At 43.5% G+C, this 21,088-nt stretch overlaps 1 protein-coding gene across 2 annotated transcripts in view; it reads left to right on the top strand.

Annotated features, from left to right (window-relative positions):
* The window catches only part of LOC121453131 (E3 ubiquitin-protein ligase SH3RF2-like), a 112,177-nt gene extending 92,313 nt beyond the window's left edge, over nt 1-19,864 (top strand). For both annotated transcript variants that reach the window (XM_041659640.1, XM_041659639.1), the window contains 3 exons: nt 11,371-11,615; nt 14,557-14,915; nt 17,253-19,864. In XM_041659640.1, coding sequence (XP_041515574.1) covers nt 11,371-11,615; nt 14,557-14,915; nt 17,253-17,528 — 880 coding nt within the window. In that variant the 3' untranslated portion in view covers nt 17,529-19,864. The remainder of the gene's footprint in view (nt 1-11,370; nt 11,616-14,556; nt 14,916-17,252) is intronic.
* The last annotated feature ends 1,224 nt before the right edge of the window (nt 19,865-21,088 follow it).

Genomic DNA, 21,088 nt, shown 5'->3' with positions numbered 1-21,088 from the left:
CAGACAATGGTGGGGTTCTGGCACCACAGATTTGACAGTGAGCTGAGCCTGTTTCCAAGGCCACAGAAATCTGAACATTAGCAGATTGTGAGGTGTTAAGGTTGGGGCATGGTTTTCTTGTGGGGAAGTGGCATTCCCAAGAAGAACAAGTATCTGTTCTAAGTGCTGTTGTGTTAGAAGGAATCTGAGTGTTATTTCCTTGACAGTATTTCTCATACAAAGAAAGCTCCCATCCTCACTAACCTTAGATGTAAACAACGTTTGCCAAATTTTCCAGCTAGGTACACCTAGGCCCTGGTCCTACCCATCCTTCTGTTATGTTTCATCCTCCCACTTCTCAGAACTGAAAAATATTGTCCTTTGTCATCTTTGTTTCTGCTACTACCAAGTCCTACGTGAGAACCTAGTAGGTTAGACAACACAGGCAAGGCTCCTTTCTGCTCTTTGATGCCTCCCTTGCCTGTTTCCTGTTAACAACGATGGCTCTGTAGTGTCATTAGCTCCCTTGATATATAATGCCAACAGTTGAGGGCTCAGAGATGTGAGGTGTCCCCTGGGCACTAAAACCTTTGCTTTTAAAGCATCGTGCCCTGACAAAAGAGTTTAGGGATTAACTGTCTCTAAAGACTGACCAGAACTGGGCACTGTGACACAGGCCTGTAATCCCAGCATTCCGGGAGGCTACGATAAGAGGATTGGCAGGAGTTTGAGACAAGGATGAGCTATATAGTGGATATCAAGGCAGACAGGGCTACACAGCGAGAATGTCTCCCCCCCCCCAAAAAAAAATGACCAAAATGGCAAGGTTTCAATTTAAATTTCAGTAAGTGGGCCCATAGTTTAAAAAAAAAAATACTCCAGCTACCAATGTGCCCAGCTCTTATTAACCACAGCTAAACCTCTGCTTCCATGAAGTCTCTTTTCTTTCACCCCGAAGATATATGAAGGGTTTACAGTGTCCATCTGTCCAGCATCCAAACCCCTTCTTAAAAGCACCAAATCCCCTTGAGTCTTTGTCCTGTGTGCTCTCAGTAAGTAGTGGTCCTCAACTCTCTCCACATCCCATCCATAACTAATCTTCTTTTCTTACAGGTTGATGGTGCATGAGACAGGTTGGTGGTCTTGTGTAACCCAGACTGGCTCTGAACTTACTGTGTAAATGAAGCTAATCTTGAGTTTCTTATTGTGGGGGTTTGAATGATAATGACCCCCCTGTAGACTCACAGGGAGTGGGACTATTAAGAAGTATGACTTTGTTGGAGTAGGTGTGACCTTGTTGAAGGAAATGTGTCACTGGGGATGGGCTTTGAGGTTTCACATACTCAAGCCAGGCCCAGTTGAAGGCGTAAGTCACAAACAATGCCACACCAATTCGGGGTTATGATTATTAGGGTGGTATTTATTTAAAGGGGAAAAAACTTACAGATCACTGTCCCAGGCAACAGCCCTCTTCGCAACCAGGAAAGGAGTCTAGTCGCAGGCGGAGCAGGAAGTGAAGAGAGAGCGAAGAGGGAAGTGGCCGCTTTTTTAAAGGGAGAGAAACCACGCCCCAGTGGGCTGGTACCTCAGCGGTGATAGGCTGGAGGAGTGGGAGGACCTCCCGCAACACCTCCCCCTTTTGTTTAAATAAGAGAGTTCTAAACCTACTATGAAATTATATACAATAAGTACAAATATCCTATTCTAACTAGCTTAGGTCTTGTATAATAAATAACTTGGCCAAGTCATGAGAGAAAGTAACTACATTTATATAGTCTTCAACCCCATCGAAGATCTGAGAAGGGAAATAATGTTACCTGGGTAATTAGGAAGTTCAGTAAAACAACTTCCAAAACATGCTACAAATTACAGAGACAACTAGCTACCTGGGCAATCACCCAAAGTCACATTAGCAGCGTTGAAGCAACCAACTTTGGCTAAGGCCTAACATAACTGACATACCATTTTCTAAGGCAAGCAACTTTTCAAAACTATCTTACCCTGTCTTGGCAGGATATGACAGTCCTGTTTTATCCATTGATGCATGCTCTGTATCTTTGTCAGTTGTTGAGGTATGGGCATTTCTTTGCCCAAACGCCAGTTCTGCCAAAAAGAAAGGCTCCAGGTGGAGTGTCTTTGGTGCTCAACATTCTCTCGGGAATAGAGTGGTGTTGCCAGGAGCAATTGTGTCTCACTACCACAAAACTCTGAGTTAGATTAAAGGCCATTTTCTACAGCTCTTTGAAGAAGTTGAAGATTATCTATCTATACTGAGTATAATCTCTATATATCTAAAGAACCTGATTAGTCTATTATAAATGACAAACTTAGATGACTATTAGTCTATATAATTCTCAATATCTATCTAACTTAAAGACTAAGACAATAAATGACTGTGAAACAAATGAGGACAATGACCTCCAAATATAAACAATGTACAAATAAACATTGCAGTAGGTAAATATATATCAATACACAATCATTATATAAGTATCTTAATCAGAGGTAGAAATGTACACTGCAATATGGTAAATATATACAATATATATATATATATCAATACAATATATGTCAATACATAAAAAAATGTTTTAAACAGAGGTAGAAACATGCATGCGTACAATAGTCAATATAATTTAACTTTGTATCAATATACAAGAATCTATACCAATGTATTTGTCTAAAAACAGTAACTCACAATTACAAATCTATTATCCCATCATCCCTCTTTTTTTTTTTCAAAATGATCCCTGAGCGTATAAAATTCCTCCCCCAACCCTCAATCGTATACTAATTATAATCAACCCCTAAATGATGTCCCTAAACCCAAGGGCAAGTTTTATTGGGAAAGGGGACGTCGTCCTCTAGAATTACTTCCAGCTGTCATGGGGGCGACGTTCTTTCTGGGGGATCCTGTGAAAGTGAAATGATGGTTAAATTTCAAGATCAATGTCTTTTAAAATTGCCAATAGTCTCTGAGTATTTTGTGCAGGTCTGGCCAAAATGTTGTATAAGATGTGCACCATTTCAGCTAACCAAGTTGGAACTGTCTTGTGCAGCTGGTACCAAAAGCAGGTCTTGTAGTAGCGCTATCAGTATCATGACGTCATATGAACCAGGTGGAGTTGTTGTTATGGGGCCCCATCTTCTTCCTGGAAACTTCAAATGTCACTTCAGGAAAAACTCATTGTTCATTATGAAAAACTTAAACATTAATCATATAGACATATATAGACATATATATATATTCAATGAAAGACATGATAGATATATTCAATGAAAAGTATGATAGATATGAAGAAAAGCAAAGATGTTTTCTAAACTCATATTTCTTTCTGTCCCATATCATGGCTCTTGACATGAGACAGAAACTCCAGAAACTCTGGGTTTTTCTCTTACTAACAGGCTTGGAATTGGAGAGGGACTGAGCCAGAGTCCAACTTCAAAACCAGCTTTATAAATTTAGAAATATGGTTTAATATTACTTACACAATCCATTCAGTTGTCTTGATATTTCCTATTGCGCAGGTATTTTTCCATCTGTCAGTATCCAAACATCCAGGGTCCCTGAATTTCTCAAAGATGAGTGTTTTCCTGTGGAGATAAGAACAGAACCCTGCCCCCATTCTATGTTTTTCTTACCACCTGTATGAATATCATCATTGTGGATGAGTTGTCATTTCTCCTTTCCAAGAGGTTTCTCCTCTTCAAATTGAAACTTTATTAATTTTGATGGTTTCCACAATTTTTCTTCTCCTGTGGAAACAAGAGCAAAACCCCTTCCCCAACGTAGCACATCTGGCTTCCACTGAGAGGTCAGCACATCTTTGAAATAAATCGGTTGATTTAGTTCAGCAGACTTTTCCATTATCCAATGTCTTTCTGCTGCTGTCGTTCCTTTCTCATTAGCGTTAAGAAAATTCAAGGTTAATAAAGCATTATGTAATCTATTTCTGGGGGTATTTTCAGTCCCTTTCTGTTTGTTCAGCATATCCTTTATAGTACGATTTGATCTTTCTATAACTGCCTGACCTGTAGGATTATTTGGTATACCTGTAATGTGTTTTATATTATAATAATCAAAAAAGCGTTTCATTTTCTTAGATACATATGCTGGACCATTATCTGTCTTTATTTGCGCAGGTATACCCATGATGGCCATAACTTCCAATAAATGTGTGATTACTGAATCAGCCTTTTCTGAGCTCAGGGCAGTAGCCCATTGAAAACCTGAATACGTGTCTATGGTGTGGTGTACATATTTTAATTTACCAAATTCCATAAAGTGGAACACATCCATCTGCCAGATTTCATTTCTCTTAGTACCCTTTGGGTTACTCCCTGCAGGCAACGGTGTTTGATTATAGAAAGAACAAGTAGGGCATCTCTTTATAATGTCCTTAGCTTGTTGCCAAGTAATGGAAAATTCTTTCTTTAGGCCTTTACTATTGACATGATGCTTCTTATGAAATTCCGAGGCCTGCAACACACTTCCAATCAATAATTGATCAATCTCAGCATTGCCTTGGCCTAGAGGACCAGGCAGACCTGTATGGGACCGGATGTGTGTTATGTACATCGAACAAAGCCTGTTCCTGATTATGTCTTGTACCTGGATAAACAATGAAGTCAACTCTGTGTCATCTGGTATAAATTCAGCGGTTTCAATATGCAAGATAACTCTTTCTGCATATTGTGAATCTGTAACTATATTAAGAGGTTCTTTAAAATCCCTTAGCACCATAAGAATGGCATATAATTCTGCCTTCTGGACAGAATTATAAGGGCTTTGTTCCACCTTACTCAATTCATCTGACTTGTAACCTGCTTTCCCTGATTTATTTGCATCAGTATAGAACGTACGGGCTCCAGTTATTGGAGCATCACGTACAATTCTAGGAAGAATCCAAGAAGTTCTTTTTATGAGATTAAGTCTATCACTTTTGGGATAGTTGCTATTAATTTCTCCCAAAAAGTTAGCACAAGCTCTTTGCCACGGTTCATTGTCTTCCCATAACTTTTTTATTTCTTCAGTAGTAAAAGGCACTATAATTTCTGCTGGGTCTATACCTGCTAGTTGACGAAGTCTCAGCTTACCTTTTATAATTAATTCAGAGACCTTTTCCACATAAGTTTTTAATTTTTTACTTGGTTTATTAGGTATAAATATCCACTCTAAAATAATATCTTCCCTCTGCATTAGAATCCCTGTAGGAGAAATTCTGGAAGGCAATATGACTAGGATGCAGCTAAGATTTGGGTTCACCCTATCCACATGTGCCTCCTGTAATTTTTCCTCAATCATTGTCAGTTCCTTTTCTGCTTCAGCTGTCAGTTCTCTTGGACTATTCAAATCTTTATCACCATCTAAGGTTTTGTTTAAATGAACTATTAGATCAGGTGTTATCCCAACAGCTGGTCGTAGACTGGAAATGTCTCCTAACAATCTTTGGAAGTCATTAAGAGTCTTTAACCGGTCTCTCCTAATTTGTGCCTTTTGCGTTTTAATTTTCTCTAACCCTATTCTGTAACCTAGGTAATTAATAGAATTTCCTCTTTGAATCTTTTCAGGGGCAATTTGTAATCCCCACCTAGGTAAGACTTTCTTTACTTCTTCAAACATCCTTTCTAAAGTATCTTTATTTGAATCAGATAATAAGATGTCATCCATGTAATGATAAATGATGGACTTGGGGAATTGTTTACGAATTATTTCCAATGGCTTACTTACAAAATATTGGCACAGTGTAGGACTATTGAGCATACCCTGTGGGAGGACAGTCCACTGATATCTCCTATTAGGCTGAGAATTATTATAAGTAGGCACTGTGAAGGCAAATTTTTCTCTATCCTTTTCTTGTAACGGTATAGTGAAAAAACAATCTTTCAAATCAATAACTATAAGAGGCCATCCTTTTGGTAACAGAGAAGGCAAAGGAATTCCAGATTGTAGTGGGCCCATAGGTTGAATTACTTTGTTGACAGCTCTTAGATCTGTCACCATTCTCCATTTACCAGATTTCTTTTTTACAACAAACACAGGAGAATTCCAAGGGCTGGTTGATTCTTCAATATGGTGAGCATCTAGTTGCTCTTGCACCAGCTGTTCCAATGCCTGTAGTTTATCTTCAGCTAGAGGCCATTGTTTGGTCCATATTGGCTTCTCAGTTAGCCATTTTAAAGGTAGGGCCGTTGGTACCTCTAAAGGTTTGGTATTTGCTGTATGTTCTTGTACAGCCTGAATGGCTGGTGACCTTTTTCCATAATACCTCATCATATCCTTCCCAGAATTATGAGTTCCTGGAAATACAGGAATGTTAATCTGGGTATTCCATTGCTGTAGCAGGTCACAGCCCCATAAATTTATGGCAATATTGGCTATATATGGCCTTAGTCTTCCTATTTGCCCTTCGGGCCCTATGCATTCAACCCATCTTGTGCTTTGTTTTACACGAGATAGGGTTCCAATTCCCAGGAACTGAACATCTACCTCTTGAAGAGGCCAATTCGGATGCCAAGATTCTGGGATAATGATACTTACATCCGCACCTGTGTCTAATAAGCCTTCAATAAAAGTGCCATTTATACAGACTCTTAGCTTTGGTCTTTGATCATTAATAGAAGTCTGCCAAAATATACGTTTACTCTGTCCTATTGGGTTTTTTGACTCATCCTCCACACGTAATTCTTCATTTAGACCAGTATTACTTTTTACAGCAGAAATTGGAGCTTTTAATTTTCTTGGTGAGGCACGTTCTCCACTGTGACTGGGAATGACTGGGCTACTGTTGGCTTGGGGGCCTGCGAGAGGCCCCCCAAGGAGTTTCCCGATGATATCGGATTGCCCCGTCTGTCTGTTGTTGACCTACATTCGTTGGACCAATGCCTGCCTTTACCGCATCTCCTACATATACCTGAAGGCCGAGGTCTCCTATTTTTGTCATTCCCAGAAGAGATATTATTCCTAGAAATTCTTTGCCTGCAATTCCTTTGCAAATGTCCTAATTTACCACAATTAAAACACCTGGCAGTTTGATGTCTCCTCATTGCTTTGGAAATCGCTTCTCCTACCCAAGATTCATCATTATAGCTAAACGTCTCAACATTCATCGTATGCTGAATCCATTCATCCATAGGTGCTGATCTAGACTTTAAAGGCCCAATTATCTTTTTGCATTCTATGTTTGCATTCTCAAAAGCTAGAGATTCAAGAAGTATTCGTCTAGCTTCTGGGTCTGTTACCCCTATGTCCAGAGCCTTAATTAATCTTTGCAAAAAGTCAATAAAGGGTTCTCTCTGTCCCTGCCTAATTCTGGTATATGATTCAACCCTTTTTGCTGGATCTTGTATCCTATTCCAAGCATTTAAAGCTGCTTGGTGACATAGACACAGTACTTCATCGTCATAAAGAGCTTGGACCTGTGGATCAGCATATTCTCCTGCACCAAGAATTTGATCTTGGGAAACCTCAATACCTTTTGCTCTTCCTTGCTGTTCCATATGTTTGGATTCTTCTCTGAAATAAATTCCAAACATCAAGGAAGGTCCATTATCTAAAACTGCAGACACTAACTGATGGAAATCATGGGGAGTAGCTCTAGCATTAGAAGCCCAAGTCCTTATCATTTCCTTTACATATGCATTGTGCAAGCCAAAATTAACAACAGCTTGCTTAATTTCTTTCAGTTCATTCATTGCTATTGGTGTCCATCTAGCTTCTCTGACTCCCTTTGAACCTTTAGAAGTTGATGCTTTTTCAGAATTAAGTATAGGGTATGTCACTAGAACCCTGGGTAAGCCAGTTCTAATAGCTGGTGGAGGCCTTGTATCCTGTCCTTGTGCCTCCTTACTCTGTTCACCAGCTGCAATCATTTCTTCAATCATTTCAAGTCTTTTTATTATTGTCTCTCTTAAATCCTGAATCTCCTGACCTGTATATATTTCCAGTGATTTCACTGAGGTATCAATTTTTTGGTCCCCATTCTGCACCTGTGATTCCAAAGCTTTAATTTTTTCCTTCAAAGATAACATGTCCTCCTTAAACTTTTCTTGTATATCATGTAGATTCCCATCTTGGAGGTACATTCTGTCTGTTACCTTATCAAAACTTTGTGATAAAGTCTGAACGTCAAATTCAACAGCCTGAACCCTTTCAGGTAACTTTCTAATACCCTTGGATATGGAATCAATTTTGTCTGTCATAGTATCCACTTGTTCAGATAACCTCTGATTTTCAATAATTTTAATCCTGTCAATTAGTTGTTCATTATTAGTTCGTAAAGATTCTATCATTCTTAGGAGTGCCATATTCTTCTGTTCATTATTAGTACGTAAAGATTCAATCGTTCTTAGTAGTGCCATATTCTTCCTTAATGATAGAATATGGAAAAGAAATCTGAAGGCTAGTAACAAGCAAATTAAGGTATCCCCATAATCATATAAACCTTGTATGATGTAATTCATTGTATTAGTAAATATAAATTTACTAATCCATTGTATTAGTGAAAACAAAGCAGTAAAATTTGCGTTAGAAACAAAAACTGCAATATTACCTATTATCCAGCAGGTGGTGCTGTTGCAGAGTCGCGGTGAAAACATGGTCCTGTTTCAGTGCCTTAGTAGATGTTAAAAACTGGAAAATGCAAGTTTCTCAACAAAATAAATCTAATTAAATCAATTCCTGAGACGGAACAAGTCACCCTGAGGGGTTGCAGCTTTCAGCAACCACGTGCTCTGGTTTGTGCCACTTAAGAGCTGTACTTGCAAGGGAGATTTAAAAATGACTCAGAAAAGAGCAAACCACGCGGCCAGAGACTACGCGGGCCTGTGGAGTTTAAATCCACGTGGGGAGTCCAAGGCAGCTGGCGGCTGAGGAAGGGGAGGGCTCCCGCCAAGCCGAACTAGAGCCCGCCAAGCCGCCAAGCTGAACTTGCACCCGCCAAGCCCGCAGCCGCCAAGCCGAACTTGGGGCCGCCAAGCCGAACTCGCGGCTGCGAGTGGGGAAAGGAGAGGTTCTAAAACCAAACGTTGGGCGCCAAAATGAAGGCGTAAGTCACAAACAATGCCACACCAATTCGGGGTTATGATTATTAGGGTGGTATTTATTTAAAGGGGAAAAAACTTACAGATCACTGTCCCAGGCAACAGCCCTCTTCGCAACCAGGAAAGGAGTCTAGTCGCAGGCGGAGCAGGAAGTGAAGAGAGAGCGAAGAGGGAAGTGGCCGCTTTTTTAAAGGGAGAGAAACCACGCCCCAGTGGGCTGGTACCTCAGCGGTGATAGGCTGGAGGAGTGGGAGGACCTCCCGCAACACCCAGTGTCTTTCTCTTCCTGCTGCCTGAGGATCCAGATGTCGGTTCTCTATTGCCATGTCTGCCTGCATGTTGCCATGATGGCAATAAGCTAAACCTCTGAACCTGTCAGCCAGCCCCAATTAAATGTTTTCCTTTATAAGAGTAGCTGTAGTCATGGAGTCTCTGCACAGCAATAGAAACCCTAATGGAGATACTTACCTTCTACTTCCATCTCCCCAATGCTGGGATTACAGGTGTGTGCCGCCATGGCAGCTTTGCTTGACCAATCTTGCAGTCATACCTGGACTTTGAAACAGGAGCCATGGAGGAAAGGATACAAGAAAGCTGAGGTCATTATGATGAGGCCAGCAGTTACTTCTGATCCACAGTCCTACCTCAGATCCCCCCACACTGAACCTTCAGCTGCCCACTTGCATCCTGTTCCCAGGTTCTTTCCACCTAGCTCTTATCCTCCCAGTAGATCCCTGTCTATGCAGCTAGGCAGGATGGCTCTATATCATAGCCTTCAAAGACAAGTATGCCTGCCTTGTGTCTTATGGGTGGGGGAACGTGACAAGGAGTCATCACTGTGACCTTTTGTTCCCCACACAGATATGAGAAAGATGGCCAAAGTTCAACATTTCTCCTTAGTAGGAGGCTGCTTCCCATGGCAAGTCCAGCAGAACTCTATGTGGAATGCTCTCTTTGAAAACAGAATAAGGTCTAACATCACAGACAGAAAGGGACACAGGGACCTGTGTTAGCAGAGCAAACCAGAATATCCACTCCTCCCACTTAAGCCCAGAATGTCTTTCAGTGTCCTCTGAGAACAAAGATCATAATGTCTTCAGGTTTGGGGTTTCCTGGGGATTAATTAATACAAGTTAGCAAAGTGCTTTGATGTTGGAAGAAAATGCTGGGTAAGTGCTAAGCTTTTTGCCAAAAGACATAGAAGGAGTCAGCATTGGATGGGAAAAAAAAAATCACAGTTTAGGAGTTCCTGGAATCAAGCCCAGTGCTGAGTTTATACCTGGTGCCATAAACAGTCGTTCAAAGAAGGGACTGGTGGAATGAGACTGACTTGAGCCTAATTAGTTCGATTCTGTCCTTGCTTCTGTTTCTCCTGCTGGAAATAATTTGGGAACTAGTCTTGCCTGTTGCTGATGTATATATGCAAGTGGAGGCCAGAGGTCAACTTCAAGTGTCATTCCTTTAGAATTATCTACCTTGTCTTTTGAGCTGGGGTCTCTCACTGGGACCTAGAACTCAACAATTCGGCTAGGCCGGCAAGCTCCGGGAATCCGCCTGTCTCCCCCTTCCCCAGATGATACTACTACCTCAGCTGGCTTTTCATAACTGGATGCTGGAGATTGTTTTTGGGTTCTCGCGGTTTCACAGCAAACACTTTACCAATTAAGTGCACTCTCTAGTCCCATAAATGCTCTGTGTAATTTACAAATTAAAAAGTCTATAAAGCCATAGGGAAAGCGGCACTGTCTTAGAAAACTGTCACGAAGAACTCACATTAATATGTGTGAAGTACCTGGCCAGTGGCTGGCTTACAGTAAACCCTCAACGTGTGCTAACCAAAATGACTAGAAGGAACTCTCAAGGAATCGAGGCTGAGGCTGCCATTCGACACACACATTAATCAGCAGGACGGGCAGATAGCAGAGGCTATAAAATAAACCTCAGAACCCCTCACCTTCAGATGGTTTAGCATTGAGTGGGAAAGCTACTGAGTAAACAGAAACTTACCAAACAAAGCAAGAAAAGAGCAGCGAGCTCACGTAAGGCCTGGGCCCTGACCTTGGGCTGAAGGAGTATGGGGTGAAGGGTGATCCGAGCTACAGGGAAAAATGAAGTTTGAGGGTGCAAGGTCTTCCAGGACTTCATAAGCCCATCTCCCTGATGTCAGGACCCACATAGTTATTAAGGTGCAGGGAGGTGGGATCAACGTAGGCAGATCTGTGGGTGACAAAAGAATGGGTGTGGATGGTCAAGGGTGGCTACATTCATGTGGTTGGGAGCTGTTTAAAAAAAAAATGGGACTCTTAACTGAACATTTTCTCTCTCCATTTCTTCTCTTTTACAAAATAGTTCAACAGCTAGAAAGACATCTAGTTTTCCAGATCCCCGGAGTCCCACTGTCTACACCACATGGGCATTACCCACCTCCTCTGTGTCCTCCCAGGGTAGCTTTTCAGAAGGTGATCCCCGGCAAAACCGACCCTTCAAATCCGTCTTTGTGCCCACTGCCGTAGTTAATCCTGCGGGGAGCACAGCCAGCCCAGGGACTCCGGGACAAGGGTCTCATCGGAAAGGGCGGAACAGCATGAGAAAGAGTAAGTGGTGGCAGAGAGGTACGTGCCTAGAGCCAAACAGCGGGGATTCCGATTGGGGCACACTGGAGGGTTCTCATAAGAACAACTGGTTTTGAGCTGAGCCTCTGCAAAGGATAGTTCCCAAGGGAAGAGTGCCTTTATTGAGTGTAGCCTAGGCCTACTGAAGACCCCTTCCGTCTGGTCCATTCATACCTACACGGTGAATAACTGGGTGGCAGCATGTAATTGGATTGTAGCCAAGGGGGGACCCACACAAAGGCTGACATTGCTGGTTCAGTGCTTCTCAGACTGTGTTCTGGAGACACCCCTTGAGCCAGCAGGGCCTGGGAGGAGAAGACAAGACTCTAGAGACAGTACTTAGAACCCGTTTTCTACTATATTGTTTATGTAACCCATGCAGAGAAGTTCTTTTTTTAAAGGTTATGTAAAAGTAAGACTCTCATCTTACTTTGGCCCACCAGGTCCAGATTTTTCCAGATTGATAGACACCTTCCAGTCACACAGTGTGCGCCGTCCCATGGCTTTCTTTTTTCCCTCTATAATATCCATACTGAGCACACGGCAGTACGTGCACATCTATCATCAACACCATGCTCTTATTAATTATCAACATAGTAAACTTCTGCATGAGGTTTCATTTGCAGGGACTCAGGAAAGATCCTGAAACCTCATTGTACAAAGCAAGAAAGGATCCCTTTTAGTCACAATCCCAGTATGGGACATACACTTTGTTCTACATCCCCAGCTTAAAACTGGCCCTGCCGTCTCTCGGGCCATCTCACCAAATGATTAAAGCATGAGATGCAGGACAGAGGAATAGCACAAGGGACACAGTATGCTGCAAGGGGAAGCCCCAAGAACAAAAGAAAGCAAGTGTCTTCATTTCTCCGTGTCCCCATCTTTTCCATCTAATAACTGGCATAGCCTCTAACTGTGCCCACCCGTATCTCCTGTTTCTGGCTTCAGCCCCCTCTTTCCTGCCCCCCACCAATTATTCACCCTAACAGCCTTGTACAAGTTCCTGCCCTCTTTATTTTCCTCATTTGTAAAATGGAAACAATAATACTCAGCTCATCACCCTCCGTGTGTTATACCATGTTGGCACAGTATCCCTATCAGATTTAGCTACTAGGCTAACCATACAGTGTCCACATATAACAATCTCTTGAGAACATGGCTTTTAAAAAAAGTTATTTTCTTGATAAAGTCACGTTAATTATTAGTATAAAAATCACTTCGCTACTACTACAACTAAACAGATTATCTTCGGTCCATCTACATCCTGAGCTTGTTTAGGGTTGAGATGTTCCCTCAGTCCAGACCACTTAGCCATGCAAAGAATTGGATTCCACTTACGATAGCTCACATATTTTTAATACACTACCTCGTTAGGGCTGTGTAACTCTTGATTGACCTGGAACTTTGACTGTTTGTGTTGTATACACACGTAATAAGAGAGTATTAGGTCTCTTGAAAACTGGAAACTGACCAGATAACCAGATGGGCAAAAAAAAGCCAAATTTCCCCCACACACACACATCTATAGGAGTCAAGGATGTGTCTGTCTGGTATTATTTTGACTTCCCTAGTTGTAGAAGCTTTCCTTTATCCCATTTTCCAAGGTGAAGTAGGTCGAGCTATCAGTCTCTCCAAAGGCCTATGCCGCTAATCAGTGGAAAAACTAATGTGGAAATGGAAAGGTCAGACTCGGCAAATCACAACATGCTTGCAGCAGCTGAGAATACACCTGAGCTCATTGTCCATGAAAACTTCCTGCTTGGTGAAGGTTCACAACCACAACACAAAGTGTGGCTTGGCTCAGGCCCTCCATGCTAGACATGGATGACTTTGTTTCAAACGTGTGTCCAAACTGGGCAATAGTGGTACACACCTTAAATCCCAGCACTTGGGAGGTACAGGAAGGCAGATTTCTGTGAGTTCAAGGCCAGCCTCTTCTACAGAGTGAGTTCCAAGACAACAAGGGCTATGCAGAGAAACCCTGTGTCAGGAAAAAAATGTGTCCAAGAACTGTCAGGAAAGACCATCATCGATAATATATGGTTCTTCAAATGTTTGGAGACCCTTTGAGAATGACCCACAATGCTTTGCACAGTTTTTTCTCCAAAGGCAAGGAGCCTCCCATTTCTTTGGTCACCTATAGAACTTACGCCCAAGGAATGGGACCTTCTTCTTAGAGCGTCTTGGGGAGGACTTGGTTTCCATTACCTGAGGAAGGACTGCCTACATGAAGCACACACACACACACAGTCAGACTTTTGTGTTGCTAGGCACACTGCGCTGTCCTTCACATAATAGTGACAGCCAGCAAGCATCTGTGACTTCAGGCGCTGCTTGGCAGGTTGGATATCCTGTAAGAAGCAATCCACACTCCATGGTGTGTTTGGGAACCTTTGCTGAGCATCAGGAAGTAAACAAGGAGGCCTTCTCAGTGGCTGCCCCACCCCCGCACTTAAAGTTTCTATTAACAATTTTTTCAGCACACAGGGATGACACTAGCCTCCTCTCCCTCGTCAGCCCTCCTGCTCTGTTGTCTGCTCACTTTGTGCTTCTCACTTTCTGCTTACTCTTTGGCCTGTCTGCCTCTGTGTTTGCTTTTCACTGTGAAACTTTGTGTGTCTGTTTCCCTAGCCATCCTAAAGGGCTAGAGGAAGAGAAAAGGGGGCAGAGGGGACATAATTTGAAGCAGCATTCCTTCAGCTACCTCACACAGCATTCAACTAGACATTTACCTGCTGCCAGCGACAGCAAATAGCACTAAAAATAGAGTAGGTCACCTTTGAAAGACCCCAGGAGAGTGCGAGCAGTCATATTAGAAAAGCCTTACCAATCTATTCTGAGATATCGGACACAGTGCATACCCAGCCCGCACGCAATCCTCTGTCAGCCATCCTATTGCTGATACTGCTCTGTCATCCTGCAGATGGATCCTTGCAGAGACCAGTGCAGTCAGGGATCCCCACTTTCATGGTGGGATCCCTCAGGCGCAGCCCCACCATGGTGATCCGGCCTCACAAGTTCCAGTTCTGTCAGCCGCAGGGAATGACCTCTTCCCCAGCACCCATGATGGTAGAGATGGGGTCTAAACCCATTTCTACTGGGGAGCCTGCCCTGACCTGCAGCTGCAGAGGTGGCAAGACCAGGATCCACTCAGCGGCCAGTTCCCTCATCATGGAAGGCAAAGAGATACCCATCAAGAGTGAGCCACCGCCCAAGCCGCCTGCCTCCGCCCCACCCTCGATCCTAGTGAAACCAGAAAATTCAAAAAACGGCACCGAAAAGGTAGGAATGGAGTATACTTGGGAGCCTGACTCTTTAGCCTCCCAGCTTTGCACACCATGGACATGGCCAACTACACTGGCAGCCTCCAATAAAATCTTTACACACACAACACAGTCCCACCCCCCCTCACACCAAGCACGCCTTCTCCTTCATAAACCTACTCTTCATGTTCCAGAAACTTCCTGGAAAAAAAACATGGCTTGATTTGAATCACTGCTCTGGTTAGGTGGCTCTGGCTAAAGCACTTCACCCTTCTGGGCCTTTGTTTATTCATTCATGATTTACTTATTTGCCTCATTCATAGAAATAATAATATAGGGCCTAGAGACATGGCTCGGCAGGTAAAAGGACTTGCAGCTCTTATAGAGGACCAGGATTCAGTTCCTAGAACCCCCATGGTGACTTCACAACCACCCACGACTCCAATTCCATACGTGATGCCTTCTTCTGACCTCGACAGGGACACGCGTGGTGCACATTGAGACATGCAAACAAGACAGACCCATATATATAAAATAAAAACAAATCTAAAAGATGTTAGGTAAATAATAATAATGGCCATCCATGGGCTTGGAGATGACATTGTGTAAGATATGTGCAGTATTTTCACAGGGCTTGATACATAACTTCATCAGATGACAGGAACAACTAAGACAAGGGAGAATTTAAGTGATGCCCAAGTCACATCGAATGGTAATTCTAACAGCTAACTTATTGTGACATCTATGGAATCAACCAGATCTGTTAACATCTGGAGATTTTTGCGCTAGAAGACATGGAGTTTTATAAGGTCCTTGAAGCAAGAGAGATCATGAAAAGGAGAAGGTGACATGAAGGGATCAGGTGATGTTCCTCACTATCCTTCAGTTTACTGAGCATCACTGCACGCACTCACCAATCATCTCCCCACCACCACCCTCACCACCATCCCACCGTTGTCACCCACGCCCTACAAAAACATGGGTGGGATGGAGTTCCCTCCTATTTGCTAAGCTAACTACTGAATATGCTAGCAGACAACCATGCACAGCGCTCCATGTGTGCCGTCTCATTAAACCCCAATAACAACCCTCTGAGGTAGGTATTATTTTCATCCTCATGTAGAATGAGGAAGCAAAAGCTTGGGGAGTTAAATAACATTGCCCAAAGCCACGCAGCTGACATCTGTATTCGATACAAAAGCCCAGGTTCTTTCCACTCAGCTTGTACAGAAATGCATTTGGAAAAGTTCATGGTGACTGACAGAAGGGTTGGGAGTGCTCATTCCAACTTCCAATGTTCATGCAATCTAAAGGATCCCAGTTGTCCAATATCCCAAGTCATCAGACACAACCCCCTAACTTCGACGTCCCAAGATCACACTGGAAATGTGAGAATCAGAAAGCAGGGGAAACTTGGAGACAAAAACGAGGTAATTTCATGGAACAAAGAAGTAACTCCCAGGAAGTACCACAGAAAGAACACTTTACTAAGCTGTGGGACAGTAACTAGCTAAAGCAAACACCTATAATTGCCAAGCAAGATACATAACCACCTAGGAGGCATGAGAGAAAGCAAAGGGAGATGGGGCTTCAAGTGAAGTGGAGACACGGTCTCATAAAGAGGGAGCAACCTTCAGCTCAGCCAGGTGTTGCCAGTAGTGATCGGCCCAGAGCTCCAGATCTTAGGCTAGTTCGGATGCTTGCCTTTAGGTTTTACTTTGGTTTTGAGACATATTTTCACTACATAGTTAAAACTGGCTTCAAACCCACAATCCCCCATCCAAATGCCTGTGCTTACCACACTTGTCTCTGTTTCTTCCATCTTTTAAAAACACACTTGAAATGCAGCCCTGTATATTGGTCTAGTGGTCTTAATGTACAGAGAAGTCAGTCAACACTTAGAAGCCTAGATGGCAACAGCAGGTGTCCAGGAAACCAGCTCTGGGATGAGTGTTTCTAAGGAGATTATGGGGAACTTGTGGGGATAAACCTTAACAAGCAGAGGGGAGAAGGGAGCGGGGAAAGGTGAACTTATATTTTCCAGAGGGGTCCTTGTGAAGACCACTGCTGGCCCAGTTTCTTCCAAACTATTCACCCTAATTCTTAAATCCTTCTGCCTCAAGAACAGCTTTCGCTGGCTGCCTATGAGATGCTACTCCACCATCTCAGCAGCTTATGCACCTCACAGGGTATATTACACAATGCATAGTAGACACAAATGCTTGCTGAATGAACACCACCTAAATGAGGCGTCTTGAGTGGGGACAACTGTAGAGAAAGGACACATCTTATCCAGGGATTGGGGATAGAATACACATCTCACACCTAGTCCTTTGCTCTTCTTTCTATTTTACAGCAAGTCAAAACCGTAAGATTTCAGAATTACAGCCCTCCTCCTAACAAACACTATGCCTTCCATGCCACCTCTGGAAAACACGAACAGCCAGCCACCTTGAAGGGGTCCCAGCCTGAAGCAGTCCCCTCAGGAGCAGAGATGACCGTCCTATTTGCCCACCGAAGTGGCTGCCACTCGGGACAACAGACAGACCTCCGGAGAAAGTCAGCGTTTGGCAAGACGATGCCCCCAGTATCCACTGCTTCAGCCACACAGACCATACTTACCAGCAAATGATTCCTTGGATGGCTTTTTTTAGACACAGAAAGAGGTGAATTGCATGTAAATACAGTCTGCCTCCACTACAGGCATCCTACTGGTCTTCTAAGGATTAGTCTCCTCGAACACCCGTTGTAACCTGAAGGACTGGGAAGGTGTGAACTGCTGCCCTGAATTGGTTGGCCTCTCCCCATGCACCCTACCAACACCACCCCACCACCCTGAGATAGAGTTTCTCTGTGTAGCCCTGGCTGTCCTGGAACTCACTCTATAGATCAGGCTGGCCTCGAACTCACAGAGATCCACCTGCCTCTGCCTCCAAGTGCTGGGATTAAAGGCGTGCGCCACCACCACCCAGCATGTTTCTAAACTTAGTGATTGATTCAGCCGAGCCTACGGCTTGAGCCAAGAAATGGGGACAGCGTTGGCACCTGGGCCTTACGCGTGCAGGATTTGGCCTCTCGGCCCGTGCGCTCAACGTAAAACGTCTCCACATCCTAGGACAGCTGCAGTGTGGCAGAGGTGAAATTGTTCTCAGGGCCTCTTTGACCTCATTGCCATCCCACTCTCTCTTCATCACACCGAACAGCCTCTGCCGTCTTCTGGGAAGCCACAGAAACTGAAGGGAGTTACTTCCCGAGTTTACTACGAACAAGGCCAGAGAGAAGGCTGACTACCAAATGCCAAAAGATTATTATGCGTTAAGCTTCTTGGCCCGTTTCTTCCCACATATTTGTACACAGTAGATAAACAGGGGGCATGGAGACGCAGATAAGGGACATGGATGGCATTATAGACTTCATTTTCCCCTCACAGCAAAATGCGCTTCAAAGCAACCTTGACTGTGCAGCGAGTTTAGATCCATATTCTGCTTGCATTCCAATAATTTTGCTCTCCAAGGCTCCTAACCGTTTGAGGCATTAGGGCAGATGACTTATTTCCCCTAATAGGACAAAGGCGGAGGGCAAGAATGGGTGCTCTTTGGGGAGAGCTGCTACCAAAGGAAGTGGACAGAGAAGGCTTGAGAAGGAAAAGAGAGATAGAAGGAATAAAGGAAGAATCATGCAGGCGACAGACACAGACGAGAAGGGGCAGGAAGTGGGGAAGAACGAGCTTCTCAGGGAAGAATAGAAAGCAGGTTTGATGGGTGCAATGTTTACACCACTGGCAGAAGAGGGAAGAGGACAGAGTCTGCCATGGAGAAAGGGTCAAAATGAAGTGACTCCTCGTGGATGGACTGGAGTGAGCAGGTCCGGCAAGGGAGCTTTGTGAGCAGGGCGGGGGAGCGGGGAAGGCAGCTCTGGGAGTCAGGGTCACGCTCTAAGACAGCCCATTAGTTCTCATTAAATGTAATTGTTGTGACTTAGCGCTCATCACATGCCCATCAACGTGGACACTTTGATGCATAAATGCCTTTTGCTACTAAGGCTGGATGCCACTTAAAATAAAGACAAAAAAGGCAGGTCTAATTAGCCGTTTACCACAGACAGTTCTTGCAGGTCTCGGGATTGCGAATATACATCTTTAACCCGCCCACACACTTGGCAAACTGAATTATCTGTAGGCATTTTTAGACATTAATAGAATAAAGCGAAACCATAATCCTGCCAAGGAATATGGCATCTGTGCCAGAGTTTTGGAGCCGGTGGGGCCCATGGTAGCATGTTGTTCTTGCATTTCTGTGAGATTGGGATTCATGTACACACCATGAAATCAGCACGTTCAACTCAGGACAGCCAACCAGATGGAGCAATACTACAGTCGCAGGGACAGAAACACACTATGATTTTCTAAATGTGGGTACCCGTGCCTCATCTTTACTCCAGAAAATCACTCTCATTAAGTATACCAAGTCACTCTAGACCCAGAGTGGCAAACATGCAGTATAATAAGCCAACTGATTGTTTAGGCTGTTCCCCAGTGGCAACTGGTCCAGTGTGTGGCTATCAAGTAGATGGTTTACAGGGCAACAGAAAAGGATTTCTATGAAATAGAAATGGATATGAAACACGAAATAGAAGGTTTTCTCTTCCTGCCATCTCCCCAGCATAACCTCTCTGAGAAATGAGGATAACTACAAGGATCGCCACCTCCATGGCGCAAGCTTTCCATCCACTCCCAGAGTCAAAGGCCTCCCAAAGCATACCGCAAGAACGTTGCCAGTGCTTGGGTGGAATGGGCTGATATTGCCAAGTAAAAGCTGATTTCATGAACACCTTTTTTGATGAAAATGGAACTTTATTCATGTATCAGCCCTACCATAACATTGAGAAGTATATTCAGACATTTGGTTGTAAGCAAAAGCCTATTGTGTTTCCTCCAGTTATGTGTTTTTATTATTCTCTCATATATTACATCTTAACAACCGTCTCCCCTCCCTCCACACCTCCCAGTTCTCCCTACACACAACTCCCCTCTTCCCAGACCTACTCCTTCTCTGTTTTCCCTCCAAAAAGAGCAGGCCTTCCAGGGATATCAACAGAACACAGTGTAACAAGTTCAAATATGACCAGGCACAAACCCTCATGTCAAAGCTGGATAAGGAAAGGGTCCAGTAGTGGAAAGGGTCCCAAGAGCAGGTAAAAGAGTCAGAGATACCCCCCCACACTCCTATAGGGTCCCCGCAAGAACAGCAAGCTATGCAACTAGCGTATATGCAGAGGACCTAGTTCAGACCCATGCAGGCTTCCTGATTGTTGCTTTTGTCTCTGCAAGCCCCATGAGCACTGGTGAGTTGATTCTGTGGACTCTGTTCTTCACAAGTGTCTTTCACTCTTTTATTCCACCAACACCTGTCTGACGTTTACCTCCATGCTGGATACAGCAATGAGAATCATACCTTCATCTTCTTGTATACTTACCGTAAAACACTGTAAGGCAACTATAACTGTTCCCTTATAGAGCTGAGGAAATGGAAACTTAGAAATTGGCCACAGACTGGCTGAGGCAAGGATGAGAACCCAAACTATCTGGTGGCAAAGTCCAGCTGGGGACTGTAATGTATAAACCAAAAGACCATTATTCACTCCAGGACAGTAAATGAGTCCCAACTGCTAGAAGGCAACGTGGTGTAATTTTGGCTAAAAATTCAGAAAAGTCCAGCAGGCTCTGCTGGACACAGAGTTTGGGTTTCTGTTTATCATTTTCTGGGCAACTATCCCACTTAATCACACAAACATTCTTTTTCATCAGTAGGGGTGATAGTGCCAACCTCACGGGACCACTGTGGAGATTACCTGAGATAAGAAAATAATTTAAGGGGGCTAGAGAGATGGCTCAGCAGTTAAGAGCACTGGCTGCTTTTCCAGAAGACCCAGGTTCAATCCCCAGCACCCACATGGCAGCTCACAACTATCTGTAACTCCAGTTCCAGGGTATCTGACATACATGCAGGCAAAACACCAATACACATAAAATAAAAATAAGTTATTTCTAAAAAGAAAGAAAATAAATGATGCTTAATGAATACCTACAACTGCTAGGTTTGGTTGTTTTTAAGAAAATGGGACTGCTGAACCTGGTGGCATACACCTTTAGTCCTAGCACTTGGAGAGACAGAGACAAAAGGATCTCTATAT

This window comes from Microtus oregoni, unplaced genomic scaffold (genome assembly GCF_018167655.1).
Source record: "Microtus oregoni isolate MIOR12 unplaced genomic scaffold, Mior012 000011F_ref0000422, whole genome shotgun sequence".
Taxonomy (NCBI): Eukaryota; Metazoa; Chordata; class Mammalia; order Rodentia; family Cricetidae; genus Microtus; species Microtus oregoni.
Note: the sequence above shows the minus strand (reverse complement) of the source record. Positions and strands in the feature narration are given on the sequence as shown.